This window comes from Epinephelus moara, chromosome 11 (assembly GCF_006386435.1).
Source record: "Epinephelus moara isolate mb chromosome 11, YSFRI_EMoa_1.0, whole genome shotgun sequence".
In the NCBI taxonomy this organism is placed as follows: Eukaryota; Metazoa; Chordata; class Actinopteri; order Perciformes; family Serranidae; genus Epinephelus; species Epinephelus moara.
Genome location: NC_065516.1, coordinates 28,645,262 through 28,659,851, shown reverse-complemented (window position 1 = coordinate 28,659,851; position 14,590 = coordinate 28,645,262). Strand labels below are relative to the sequence as shown.

The 14,590-nt window shown below is 40.0% G+C and overlaps 1 protein-coding gene and 1 long non-coding RNA gene across 2 annotated transcripts; one reads left to right on the top strand and one right to left on the bottom strand.

Annotated features, from left to right (window-relative positions):
* The first annotated feature begins 3 nt into the window (after window positions 1–3).
* On the top strand, window positions 4–3,676 carry LOC126398113 (uncharacterized). The gene is made up of 3 exons (XR_007570738.1): window positions 4–335; window positions 3,214–3,417; window positions 3,555–3,676. It is a non-coding gene; the product is annotated as an uncharacterized LOC126398113 (long non-coding RNA).
* A 470-nt stretch (window positions 3,677–4,146) lies between these two features.
* Window positions 4,147–13,007, bottom strand: LOC126398107 (leukocyte elastase inhibitor-like). The gene is made up of 10 exons (XM_050057317.1): window positions 12,910–13,007; window positions 12,182–12,369; window positions 9,496–9,645; window positions 8,555–8,695; window positions 7,033–7,150; window positions 6,387–6,529; window positions 5,179–5,256; window positions 4,858–4,947; window positions 4,596–4,776; window positions 4,147–4,367 (listed from the first exon to the last, which is right to left on the bottom strand). Exons 2-10 carry the CDS (start codon window positions 12,362–12,364, stop codon window positions 4,147–4,149), a joined length of 1,305 nt encoding a protein of 434 aa, XP_049913274.1. The 5' UTR covers window positions 12,365–12,369; window positions 12,910–13,007.
* Between the last annotated feature and the right edge of the window lie 1,583 nt (window positions 13,008–14,590).

Below are 14,590 nucleotides of genomic sequence, written 5' to 3'. Positions count from 1 at the left end.
TTATACGGAAGCCGAAGGGATCAAAATTATCTTTACTAACTTTTGGAATGGGAAAGCAGACAGTTTTTGACCGTGTTGTGGAAGCACATTGAGAAGCGTTAAGTATGGGCTTAAAACTGAATTGCTGAATATAATGATAATAATAATAACATATGGACAATGCTGTCGCCCTTCTGTGTTATGGTGAGCGTGTATATATTGTATTGAGAATAAATGGATCGCCAAATCCAAAGAAGTTCACCTGTTCGCCCCTCAGTGACTTTAGACATTTTGTGTTGTTAAAAAGTCACTACACTGGCAGACAGAGCAGCACGATTGTAGCCCAGTCTACTAATGTAAGTACTTTTCCATTTAATCTGTGTTGTTTTAAGTTTGTTTTACCAGTCAGCCATGTAATAACTTGTGAATTTAATTATGCATTATGCCATCACAAGTCAGAGCTATTCCTAAAGTTTCTTTGAGTGTGGTTACCCATTTATTTTCACGTGCTCACCCCACACAAGTACAACATTGTCTGTCCATAATTAATCTCAGGTAGGTTTCCACCAAACAGTTTCAGAGCAGTTAAGTGTCCAGGTTTCCATTCATCAGTTTTACTTTCCACGCTACAGACTCCTCGTGCTGCCACACTTCACGGCCTGTCACACACCTGCTAGTCATCAACTGCGCCTGACCGCTATTACCTGCGTTTTCCTGCTCTAGGCGCCACCCCGTGTTCAAACAACAAGGCTGCATCTATTATAAAATTTTAAAACAAATACAAAAAATATTATGGTTGTATAAATTATTTTTTTCAAGTTCATCAATACTTGGGCTAACATAATGAAAAAAAACCCTAACTTATACAACTAACTAACTTTATTTGGGCTCCGTGAGGTTGAGTTCCCAAATAATTAAATAATTTAGCCAGTTAGATCCTGGTAAATTATTAACAAGCCCTCCTGTACACGTTATCTGCCCTCCAGTGGTCACAGTGCGCAACTACACCTCTCAACCGGTACAGGTTTTATTTTGATAGTGTTGACCGGAAGTATCGCTGTAGAATTGTGTCTAACTTGATAGTAGAGTGCTGTTGCAGTTACTCATTGTGACCACAAGAGGGCATAAACACTCATGATTTGCTTGACAGGTTGTTGTTGTGTTCTAGAGGTAGATCTGAGTGTTGATCTACAAACCTGACAGTGTTTTTACATGTCATGAGTATGTTTTATCCTTGGTGACAGCTGTGTTGTGCACTTATCCACTGATTACCTTCTTACAGGGCGAAGCTAGTATACCTCCATATGACAATGCAATGAAGACTGAAAACAGTAAGGGAGCAGTTTACACTTTTTATGATACAGTGGGCGATTTATGAGATTTGTATAAATTATGATAATTTAACAGATCACAATACACATTTTATCGATGTTAGCTAATGTTAGCTGTTACTGCATCACATTGCAGCAAAGAATCAGGGCCAGAAACTAGCTAATAATGACAGAGCAGTGAAATATATTCTCATACAATATTTATTTGGGCTCTGTGAGGTTGAGTTCCCAAATAATTAAATAATTTGGCCAGGTAGATCCTGGTAAATTATTGATACGCCCTCCTGTACGCGTTATCTGCCCTCCAGTGGTCACGGCGCGCAACTACACCTCTCAACCGCTATATGTTTTATTTTGACAGTCTTGACCGGAAGTATCGCTGTAGAATTGTGTCTAACTTGATAGTAGAGTGCTGTTGCAGTTACTCATTGTGAGCACAAGAGGGCATAAACACTCATGATTTGCATGACAGGCTGTTAAACTAACAGCCAGTTTGCAAATCAGTGATTTTTAAAGTAATTTCTAACCACCATATTCCTCCATATTTATAACATAGAAAGAAAATGATTAATTCTGTTCACCATTAGTCTTAATACGATGATAATTGTTATTATTTTAATTTTTAAATTGATTAATTTATTTTTTAATTTATCAAACAAATTGCACATGTCGCTCATTAAACCAGTAAGAATAACCACAATGCAAAATTCTAACAAACATGCCAGAGGGTTAGGTTATATAAACAAACAAAATAAAAACAAAAGCGCATTTAAGGTGCATGATAGTCTTAATATACTGTTATTGTTATAAGTTACAGAACTGGTATTCTTACATAATAATATAATAATTGGCTAAAACAAAGCTTTTGTATTTTGTGTTCATCAATCTTTTGTTATATTATTTTTCTTTTAACTGTTTCTTTGTATATTTTATTAAGTGGGTACATCAAAAACTTAAAAATATGAAAAGAAAAAATCTATTCACAAGTTGCAAAACATAACAAAAATGGAAATGGGTTTAGATTGAATAAATAGTTGAAAAGGAAACAGAAAGAGGGGACATCTTTAATAGTTTTTATATGCTATTATGCTTGCCTTGAAGCTTGGTAGAGTTTATGGTTACACAAAGCGTTTAATAATCCGATGTAATACAAGCACATATAAATACTGCCCTCCAGTGGCCATAATCCGCAACATCTTATGCTATTGTTTTTATTTTTATTTTGAAAATACTTACCGGAAGTGTCCTTGTGTAATTGTGTCCACACCATAGACTTTAACAATGACGACACAAGCACAGAGGTGTAGTAACACAGTGTCACCACTAGATGGCAGTATATAGATAGGATTCCATTGCTCTGCCAGGTATCAGTTAAACAAGTGTAAAGATTAAAATCTATGGTAGAGAGAGACACAATAACATATGATTTCTTTAGTAAACACTTAAACACTCATGATTTGCATGACAGGTTGTTAAACAGCCAGTTTGCAAATAAGTGATTTTTAACAGCAAAATGAGAGTAAGAAAAAGTAACTGGCAACTAAGGCTACAACTGTAGGACCTTACTTGGCATTGTCACATGCCAGAAGTAATGTTTTTATTGTTTATTATATTATACTTTAATATATTATCATTATATTTACTTATATTGTATATTATATTTATATTTCATGCATGTTGTGCTTTTCATATTTTTTGCAGTGGTTATCTTCTATTTAGTTGTTTTACATATTGTTTTAAATTATTTTATTCCAGTGTTCAGTTTTATTTGCATGCTTTTTTTTTTTGCATCTGCTACTTTTTAATGTGTTTTTACTCCAGGCCAGCAGAAGTGACCTGATTAGCGTAAATACCTGCATCTGTGAGCTTTTACCTTTTTGTATAAACCCTTTGTTTTAACCAGTGAAGCACAAGGATGCAGGAGGAGCAGCAAATGGTGCGCTAGGGAGGAGAAGACAAAACAGCTGCTATACAGAGGTGCCAGGGAAGCCATGTTGGGAGAAGCAAAAGAACTGTGTAAAGCAGCGAGGCTAACAAGGGGGCGAAGAGGAGATGCCAACCTGGGGCAGGACAGAGCGGTGCTCCAGCATCGTAAAATGACTTGAGCGTGAGTACCATAACTGCCCATTATTGAAAGTTCTGTGGAAAAGAAACAAAGTCGGCCCAGGCTTGTTGGAGTTGTTATTGCAGCTCATCTCTCCTGTTTTTTTTTTTAATTTTTTTTTTTCTTTATGAGGGCCTCAGGGCATGGTGGCAGAGAGACAAGTTGGCATGGTCCTGCCACAAGGACAGCGTTCCCCAGCACCGGTGAATCTGCTCCCCCAAATTAAGACATTTGAAATTACATATCATTTGTGACCATTTTAAATGACTTTTTTCAAACTTGCTCTTATTAGGACATTTTAATTTCTTGTAAGTCTCAGTTCTTTTTAGCCTGGGTTTTATTGTCATTTATCAGTACATTTTTGTGCACATTGGTTATCCAGTTTGCTCTCCACCTGATCCAAAGAATCCTTTTTATTCAAAATACACTGATCCCTTCACCCCCCTTACAGATGTATATTGACTACAAAGAGGCACAAAAAAACCACATAAGATCATAAAGGGAGAGAAAATAACCAAAAAGAGATGTAAAACATCTGCAAAGACACAAACAAATGCAAAATGACCAAAAAGAGACACAAAACAACCAAAAAGAGACAGAGTGACCAAAAAATGTCTCTTTAAATATGTGTCTCTTAATTTTATGAAGGAGAGATGGAGGCCCTTTACATGTCTGTGCCCCGGGTGCCTTTGTCTCATAATCAATCCATGTCTGCAGCACACACAACAGTGCTTACTCCGGACAGCAGTATCGGCCAGCAAAGAGAATGCTGTTGGTGGGGTTATGTCGGATGAAGAAGAGGAAGGGGTGGTCTGCGACGAACATGGGGGGAAGAGAGCGAACTGATATAGAGGCAGCAGTGGCAGCAGCAGCCTCAGTTCCCTCCTCATTGACATCCACGAAACTCTTGTGGACGACTTTTGACAGCACCAGGTTGGTGGCTGTGGAAAGGCCTGTTAGCAGAGCAGAGAGAGTCCATTGCTTTATCATGCACACTAAATGAGAGATGCAGGCTACCTTGTGTTTTGCATTACTGGCTCTTGTTTTTCATTGTGCTTGTTTAATTTTCAAGTGCATTTAACAACATTTTTGTTTGGGTGTGGGTTTTCTATGATGTTTGGATTTATTTTTTTGGTCACTTATGTTGTGCTCCTAAAATAGGAATGCAGTTTGTGTCTCACCAGAAAAGTCACTCTTTCCGACATCAAATGCGTCCACCATGCCCATGCTGACCAGGATATTTTTCATGTCGTAGGTCTCCTCCAGCTTGAATCGAGGCAGACCCACTTTAACATCAGTTTTACGCATCAGGTCTGAACGAGTCCACTCCACAAATTTCTCATAGGTCAGCTGCGCCTCCAGCTAGTGTGAATACAGTATGGATTATTAGTCTGTCTGTTTATAATGGTGCATTTGTTCACTGTATGTGCATATGTGTCCTACCTTCTCCAAGCCTGTTGTGTCATCTTCTATGTCATTGGGCAGGAAGATGAGCATGCTGAGCTCTTCTCCTTTATAGCGCATCTCCAGGATCTGTCCAAACACATTGCAGTTTTCATTTCATTTTAAAATAATCTGATTTCTTCATCCTGAGAAACAGGTTGGTATTTGGAGAAAAAAAGCCCCCGTCTCTATTAGTTACATATGTCTGATGGTTTCAGTCATTATCAAAATGAAACCAATTGTTCTTTGTATCATGGTCAATCTGTCCACTGTATTTAATAGAATGGGCAAAACCATACTGATGTAAAACATGGACTTTACCTTGAAACTGGGATCAGGAACCATGGTGAAAAGGAATTCACTTTTCTGGCTCATCATCTTCACTGGCTTAGTGTCATTCTAAAGACAGGCAAACAGAACAAGCACTTTTTTTTTTAAAGTGAGTTATCATCACATCATGCATCAAAATAATGATGTGTATATCATAGTTCTGACCTGAGTTTATGAGCATATCTCTGGTTTTCTATCACTAGACAGACTCAAAACATTTCATTTCTATAGTGGATGCCTGATGTCTTCGCATTTTTCAGTCTGGTAAAACTTTTCACAAGATCAGTGTTGTTTATTTAAATCCCAAAAAAACAGCTAAAAATAGGCAATAGACTATGTTAGATTTAGGAAAGAAACATGGTGAGGATGTGCGTTAAGATGATTCAAACTTCATATAGTTACAAACCCCAGTCTCCCGGGGAAAGTTGTTTTATCTGACACATCCACCTCCCCAAACTGCCTCCCTCTTTATTCTTTGCTCCCTACAGCGGATTGGTCACATGATTGCAGCCTTCCCCAGCACGTGGGTTATACACAAATTACTGGCTCATGATTACGAGGGATGTGTGCGATATTCGGTGGATTCCTTTTCATAGGAAAATGTATGCATGGTGCTTGAGAACAGCCTGAGCTGATAAATACCCATCACTTCTGCGGAGTCATTTGTCGTGGGAGAGAAAGCCGACTGTAATCTTTCCCATTAAATACAAAAGGCAGGTGTTAGTGGGTTTTGGAAAGGGGCTTAAGTCGTTTTCTCAGATGAAAACTCCCGAAATGCTCTGGCATCAAGAGTGTAATCGCAGCGGGGATGGGGTGTCATATCAACACAGCTCCAGGATGTAATTCTAGGATATCCCTGAAATTCTATGACCAACGAGAACGCTGGCATTGTTCCCAAACTATTTCTTATTTGGGGAAGAACTTGGATAAAATCTTTTCTAGTCTGCTGCAGTTTGCACACCAGTGGTTTCACTGAGCTACGGCAGATCAAACCACAAACTTTTTAAAACTTAAAGACAAATCACTTTCAAGCTGAAAATTCCCATCCAGAAAAATAAACACAGCTCTGTAACGGTCTATGTTCAGAGTACCCTGCACATGCCAGCTACAGCATTACAGAGCTCAGGTTAACTGTGCGCGGAGTGCTGCTTTTGTTCCTCAGTGTTTCTCCACCTTGAGCTGTTTTTGTGCAGGGTTACCTTGTTAATTCTAAACTGAGCATCAACAGTCTCATCCTTGTTGAACTTTTGGTTCCAGAAGCCTTTGAAGTAGATGGCATTGACCAGTACAAGCTTGGTCTTGTCGTCCAACACGCCCTCTGCCAGCAAGTCCTTGATTTTACCTTGTGAAGAGTAATGAGCAAAGACATCATCATTGAAGGTACTATGCAGGATTGTCAGTAATTTTTTTATAAACATGCTAGCCAGCCAACCTTACCACCAACCCCAGATTCACTCCTGTTTGGCCTTTCGCCTCGCTATATTTTTGTTTTTTTGGCGCTGTGTCTCTTGGATGCCTGCTGCTTATAGTGTCACCTGGTAGCTACCTTTTTATAAAGCCACGACCTCACCCTAATGCTGTGTGGCTACACACCCAAAAACATCCTGAACACAGAAAATAAAAAGGAAATACAGGCAGAGGGCAGAGAGGGATTATTTCATTATGAGTCTAGAAATTGATTTTTATGGAAAATCTTGCAAAGTACATCTTTAAGAAGGAGACACAGGCAGCTCTAGCTGCCGTTTTCATCCAAAGTTCGGTCAAATTTGAGGTGGAAAAGGCTTGGGTGGGGGCCAACGATTTAGTTCTCAGTCTATGTGATGAGTGTGTCAATATGAGATCTACCTTTTGTCTGCTCCTCAACCCACTCATTGATGTGGACCCTGGCTGCCTCATACTCTTTTATAAAGTCCACAGGCTCCAGCTCGGCTTGGTAGTGTTTTTGGGTTTCTGTTAAGAACTCCTGGAATCATAAAAAGCACAGTGAAATACTCACATTAATCCATTAACAAACACGAGAGATGTCAAGAAATAGACGACTATTTTATTGGCATGAATTTCAGTTGAATGTTGACAGTTTTTAGTTCTTTGAACACAGGATGGATTTGTTAATCCCAGAGAACAGGGCTGGTCAATCAATCATTAGTCGCATTCAGTTCCTTCAACTTTTGTATTTTAATTTTACGGTTTAATGGTTTCTGGTTGTTGAATGATCACATAATCATAGAGTTAGCTGTTTGAGCAACACAGGCGCCACTTTTTTACTGCAACTGTATGGCAGGAGTTTACACAAGTAAAAGGTATACTGTGCAAACTTTAAGGCTGAATTGAAACTCTAAAATCTGAAAAATCCAACAGTTTCACCACTATAACCAGAAATGAAATCGTATGAACAGTTTAAAAAAAACTCAGTCAAGTAATATGTTATGTAGATACAGATGGTTTACCTAGCATTTATCCAATCTATATGCTTTATATTGTATACAAGTAAGTATCTCTCTTCTTATAGCCTACTTTGATGGTCAGCTGCCGAGCTGTGGGTAAGCGTCTGTTACCCGGGCAGTGGTAGATTCGGGCAGAGCCTGTCGGTGAATGAAGTCACTCTGACTTCAGCTCAGTGCGCAGGAAAATAAATGAGAAATGTAAAAAGCTAAAGTCAACCAACATGCTCTATGAGGTACAATTACTTTTTTAAGCTATTGAGCTCTTTGGCAGAAATGGTTTATAATTGTTTGTGTTATTTTTTTGCAAATATCCTTTGTTCTTTCAAAATCCGGTTGTGTTGTTAATGAGCCAACAGGCTAACTAGCCTCTCGAATCCATCAGTTTTCCAGTCACCCTTTTTGTTATAACTTCCTGCTGCTATGGAGAGTTATTTCCTCTCACGCAGGCTCACAACGTTCGTGCTAGTTGGCCACTGACTGTAGTCTTTGCAGTGTATTCAGTGAAACTCTGGCCGAGGCACAGGCAACATGATGCGACGTAACAGTCAGCCTTCTTGCCACGAGTTCTTTGATGTTGGTTTGGTATGCCAATTCAATTCAATGGAACTTTATTTATCCCAAAGGAAATTCTTGTGCCAGAAAATGCTTCAAATTATAGTAACACTAAGTACAGTAACAACAATTTAACATTCACAACCTGTACCAACCAGAGCAGCCAGTGGGTTCCTAGGGACAGGGTCGCTTACTGGACCCAGTTTTAAAAACAATAAAGTATTAAATATCTGGCAAAATATTCAAATATATATATATATGTAAGAAGTGTTACTACAGTACTAAGATACTAAAAACTCTTGTCTGGGCCTTAAAACTAAAACAGCTTTGCTTCATTGGTGTCTGAGCACAACAGGCTCACATACACATACCTCTTTAAACTCATAGGTCTTCTCCCCATACAGCCTGTTAGCAGTGCTGAGAGCATAGGCGTCATCTGGCTTGTTGACGGCAGTCAGCAGCTTGGCAAAGCTGCTGTGGACATTTTCTTCATCATCCTGGGGTTTCAGGTGCTGCAAACAGCCAGAAAAGACCTGAGTGTTACAAAGACACACTGAGCCAGAGAAAAGACAACATTAATATGGGTCATTGGGATTGTGTGACTGTTAAATGATGAGAATAGACACCATAATCATTGTTAATGCCGGTGCTCCGAGAGAGAAAATTAAACTTTTTGCACTTTTATTACAGGGTCAGTCTTTTCTTTTTGAATAATGCTACCATAGTGGCCATTATTTATAAAGTTGTGTATGTGCTACATGCTGCCCAGTGATAATGACATAAAATGGATGATTTTGGAGACATTGTTCTCATCATTTACTGTAGATAGAATGACTTTCTGCAAAACCTCCCATGACTTTTAATTTTTCTTTATGAGACTTTCGGCACCTTTTGAAAAGAAAGTGGAAGAAGGCAAAACCAGACCAAACTTTAACAAGCTTTAACAGCTATAACATTCATATAAAATAACCTGTGGGGAGTTTTTTTTTTAGAATTCACTCATTTACCCACCATTTTGTTGTTTTACTTTATCATGGACCAAAGAAAAGTTAGGATGGAATGCTTTTGTTACCGTGCCAAAACACTGAATTTCCCATCTGCTGCATAAATCTGATTGTTTTGTTGTTTTAAGCTTCACATTACACTTCATATTCCTAAATCAAAGCTGCAGCAAGGTATCAGAATTAGCAAGCGAAGCAGTGGGAAATGAAGTGTAAAATACTCTGGAACCAAAATCTCAGACTTCCTCACCAGGTGACATCACCTGGAGTTTAATTATTAATCATTCCCTTTATTTTGGGTTTCCTATCACCTTGCGCAGATAGTCTGGCAGTTTGCTGCACTGCCTCAACTGCATCGTCATCTGCTTCCGCGTCTGCATCTGCGACTGTATCGCAGACCGCTCATCTGTTGGCTGTGCCTCCTCCGACGCTGGTTGCTGTTCCTCAGTGAAGCAGAGGACCTGGGGATGTAAATGATAGTTTCTCTTATTAAGATAACTTTCTGTGTGTGTGTGTGTGTGTGTGTGTGTGTGTGCAACTGCACTCTCTGGTGACTGACTTGTGTAATAAACCTCTCCACGCCCTCTTGTTGAATCGCAGGCACACACCAAGGCATACATGTGCAGACACGTTGTCTTCACCACAACTAATGCCTCTCAGGCAGGCTAAAGCCCTCTTGTTAACTGTAAATGGGCAACCGTTAACATTAACTACAATATATCACCACTATTAACAATAAACTGTGAGGCTGTCCCTTGCTTTGGCTCTGTTTGTATTCATGGCCTCATTCATCAGCTTCACATCTGACTGAATAATTGCTCCATCAGCATCCAATGTGTGCAACCATTGGGTACAAAGCCAAAGAAGGCACAGTTCATTCAAACCAGGCTATCCGGTTTAAAATCAAATAATTATGAAATAAATCAAATGATGAAGCAACCATCTCTGCAACTCCCATTCCTACAGTATTTCCCTTTATTATCTCCTCAGTGCAAGGGTGTGTAATAGAATACAGAATGATCATGGCTTGTTTGTTTAATCTCAGATTTCTTTTGTAATTTGCAAAGTACGCTGCTTTAACAGCACAGTTTTGTTCTGGGGTCACTCAAATCTGGACAGTGGCTGCAAGTGGTCAAACTTTTTGAGTGCTGGAAGAAGTTTTCACATGCTTTAGTAAAAGTGCAATACAATTCTGTAAAAGGTAAATGAACAGAAGTATTAAAAACAAAATGAGAGTAAGAAAAAGTAACTGGCAACTAGAGGGTAACTTTGGGGGCGGCTTGGGAACTGGGGGGTCGTCAGTTCAAGTCCCTGTATGAACCAAGTATGGCAGTGGGATTGGTAGCTGGAGAGGTGCCAGTTCACCTCCAGGGCACCGCTGGCACGCCACTGAGCAAGGCAATGAACCCCCAGCTGCTCGTGTATCATTCCAAGGCAGCCCCCTCGCACCAAAATCTTTCTATCTAATGCATGTATAGGTTCTGTTTGTGCATGTGTGTGTATTTTGGGTCTGTGTGAATAAGACAACAGAATGAAAAAAAATGTAATATCCCCTCGGGAATTAATTAAGTATATCTTCATCTTCTTCTTCTCCTTAAAGCTACAACAAAATGCAGTGACAAGTATGATATTGGCCTCTCAAATGGAGTAGATGAAGTGGAGTAAAGGTTTGAAGTCGGAGAAAATGGAAGTACTCATGTAAAGTACAAGCACCTTAAAATTTTACTTCAGTACAGTAAATGTGCTAAGTTACATTCCACCAACAAAATTCACTCAAGAAAGGATCATATCGCTCACATTTTGGCTTTCATGCTTTCTTTGCTGATCATTTTTGTGATCTACAAATCAGGAATTGAACCATTCCTCCTCCGATTTTCCGAAGCAGAATGGAACAGATCCCTGTCATTTCTGCTGACGCAGGAAGATAGAATGAGTAATCAAAGCATGTGCAGGCACTTTCACCTGCCACACCCAACCAACGCTGCCAGATAGTTACATGTAGGTAAGAGCTTTCCCAGTGGAAATTTGGATCAGAGCCCTCCTGTCATCTCTAACACCAGTGTGTGTCAGTGCTTTTAAAATTACCTGGAAGATGCCTTTCAGTCAACTGATAACCACCTGGTGGTGAGTTGGATCAGATAGTGGGGGAGGCTGACAGACCTGGTAAGCCCAAACATGAAATGAGGGTGAATTAGGAATGTCTGGCTGACGACCCTGGCTGTGAGGTCTTCTACTCCTTCCTCTAGAGGCATTTTCTGTACATCACAGGGGATGCTGGGGGACATGGAGTCCAAGTGGGCCATGTTTAAAGCCTCCATTGTGGAGGCTGCTGCCAAAAGTTGTGGTCGGAAGACTATCAGTGCTTCTTGTGGCGGCAACCTAAGAACCTGCTGGTAGACACTGGCAGTGAAGGAAGCCTTTTAGGTCTGGTTGACCCAGGGGTTGCCTGAAGCAGCAGACGGGTATTGTTTGCCCATAAGGGCTGCAGCTGAGGTGGTTGCCACAGCAAAAACCCAGGTGTGGGAGGAATTTGGGGAGGCTATAGAGAAGGACTTTTGCTTGGCTACATGAAAGTTCTGGGAAACTGTTAGACGCCTCAGGAGGGAAAGCAGGGCTGCTCTCAGGCTGTGTTCAGCAGGGGAGGAGAACTGCTGACACGGACTGGGGTTATTATCAAATGGTAGAAAGAGCATGTAGAGGAACCTGAACCTGACCACCACATCTTCTGTGGAGGGGGCAGAGTCTGAAGACTCAGGGGAATATCCCTGGCAGGGCGCCAGATGTGGGTGAGCTTCTCCCTGAGACGCTAAAGGCTCTGGACATTGTGAGGCTGTTTTGGCTGACACGCCTCCAACACCTTGATGAACCAGATCAACCATCTTTCAAAGACATTTGATGTCATGCTTGTATAAACACACCCAAATGGGTGTGATACCATGAGAACTCTAACTTTGTTCACTTCCACAGTGTGTGTGTGTGTGTGTGTGTGTACTGTACCTTGGACATCTGTGTGGCCGTGTTGCCCCCGGCCCCCATCATCACCATAGCCAGGGCTGAAGAGATGCTGAACGGGGAGAAGAAGATATTCCCGGTCTTGTCTTCATTGCTCAGCTTTTTGAATAAAGCCAGAAGGAAGGTAGTGTTGGCCTTGGTTATCTTGGATGGGGCTCTTGTCTCCATTTTGTCTGAAACAGAGCAAAGCATTAGTCATCACACTATAAACTGTAGCATATATTTTACCTGAAAAGTTAAATAAGACAAGATATGTTTCTCTGACTGAGTGAAACACAATTAGCTTTTAAAAAGTTTAAATAGGTAGGCATCAATCTCTTAATAACATATAATATGAATTTAAGCAGCTTTTGCAAACCTTTAACTGTTTCGTACTTATGTTTTATACAACTTGGCAGTGTCCCTTCCAACAATGCTATCACCTCCCAGACATGTCAAGACAAATCCCCTTACCTTCTTTTCCCTTAACTTTTTACTCACTGATAAATCTGAATCGATTTAGATTGTTAAACAAATGTGAAATCTCACCAAACTCAGTAAAATCACACAGATATTGCTCATCAGTACTCCACCACTGTTGTCTTTGGAAACCACATGAAAAAGACATTAATCAGAAGGACACTGGCTGCATAAAGCCTGGTTCACCCCTGTTTTATTTTGCCATCACTCCTATCATCAAAATCAAATGACAAGAAGGCACATTCTGTACTTACTGACAGTGACTCTTCTTCGAGGGAACAAGTGATCTGGAATGATTCAGTTACAGGAGGATATGTTCTGTTTGAGACATCTCTGTTATTTTACAATGACACACCCAAGTGCAAGTCAGGCTGCAGCTTGAGACAGTGTCTGGAAATCACACCCATCAGTGAAAGTCACACCCACCCATATTTTGCTTTGTCTTGTACAATGGGTGTGCTTTGTAAGAGTCTGCTAACACAAACACCCAACATAATGAATGGATTTATGTATGTATGTATGGATGGATGGATGCATGGATGCTGAGGTGAAGACAAGGTGTAGTCTACAGTTGATTAGTTGATAGATTGTAATAGTTTATATAATAATAATAATAATAATAATGATGCATTTTATTTATAGGTGTCTTTCAAAAGCACTCAAGGACACCTTACAAGACAGTTACAAATAACAAGCAGCATTGATCATAAAGTCAAACTAATCAGTAATATACAATAAACTAACCCTAACTGTATACAAGTTACCCAAATGCCTGTCTAAACAGGTGTGTCTTTAGCTGGCTTTTACAAGAAACCACAGACTCAGCAGGCCGTGTGAGAACAGGCAGAGCATTCCAACATTTAGGTGCTACGGCTGCAAAAGCTCCATCACTATGGGTCTTAAAGTAATTGTGAGGGACAGATACAAATTCTTGCATAATTGAACGAAGACAGGGCAGCACGGTCTGCAGTGGTTAGCATTGTCTCCTCACAGCAAGAGGGTGGGGGGCTCAAACCTGAGAGAGCGTTTCTGTGTAGATTTTGCAAGTTCTCCTCATTAATTGGTGACTCAATTGACCGTAGGTGTGAGTATGAGCATGAGTGGTCTGTCTCTATGTGTCAGCCCTGCGATAATCTGGCGACCTGTCCAGGGTGTACCCTGCCTCTCGCCCAGTGTCAGCTGGGATAGGCTCCAGCACCCCCGCCACCCATAACAGGATAAGTGACTATGGGAAATGAATGAATGAATGATTGAAGACAGCTAGCTGAAGAATATGGGTGAAGTAGTTCAGCTACATAAGAGCAACCTGACTGTGTAATGCTCTGTAAGTAAGAATGAGAATTTTTAATTGGATCCTATACTCAACAGGGAGGTATAGGGGTTGAGTTTTTCTTTGAACACAGATGTAGTTCTGAGGCTGCAATCTGATTTGCCCAATTTGCCACAGGCCCCAGTGCAACTGTTCGGCCTGCACTATCTATATTTATGCCCCTGGTTCATGATACGATTACCATTGAGATTCACTGCTTCCTCTACTGCCAATATACAGTAGATTCTAATTTTAGTCATTTATACTTTCAGTTCCTTTTAATGAAATCTATGATCTATAGTGAGTTGAGAAAATGTGTTTTGTTTTAGGGGGAAAGTAGGATGAATTGTGGGTGATGAACATTTGGGACTTGTTGCATTATTGGATGAAGCTGGACTTTTACAGCTGAAGATCATCAGTGACAGACATCATTCATTCATTCAGGTAAAACTGACTTTTTTAAATCACTGTCAGCAGGGTATAAATAATAATAATAATAACAACAACAATAATAATAATAATAATAATAAGCTTTATTACAGACTCAAAGGTCCAGATAAGAACAAAAGACAATACATACAAAATATATAAAAGACAAAAGACACAATACAAGAAACTTACACAAT

What these genes read in the sequence shown, in the direction of transcription:
- LOC126398107 (XM_050057317.1), bottom strand. Translation starts at nt 12,364, where the DNA reads ATGGAGACAAGAGCCCCATCCAAGATAACCAAGGCCAACACTACCTTC. An exon ending in AGACCTATGAGTTTAAAGAG is followed by an intron (nt 7,151 to 8,554) that starts GTATGTGTATGT and finishes TTATGATTCCAG; the next exon opens with GAGTTCTTAACAGAAACCCA. An exon ending in CTCAGTTTAGAATTAACAAG is followed by an intron (nt 5,257 to 6,386) that starts GTAACCCTGCAC and finishes GCCTGTCTTTAG; the next exon opens with AATGACACTAAGCCAGTGAA.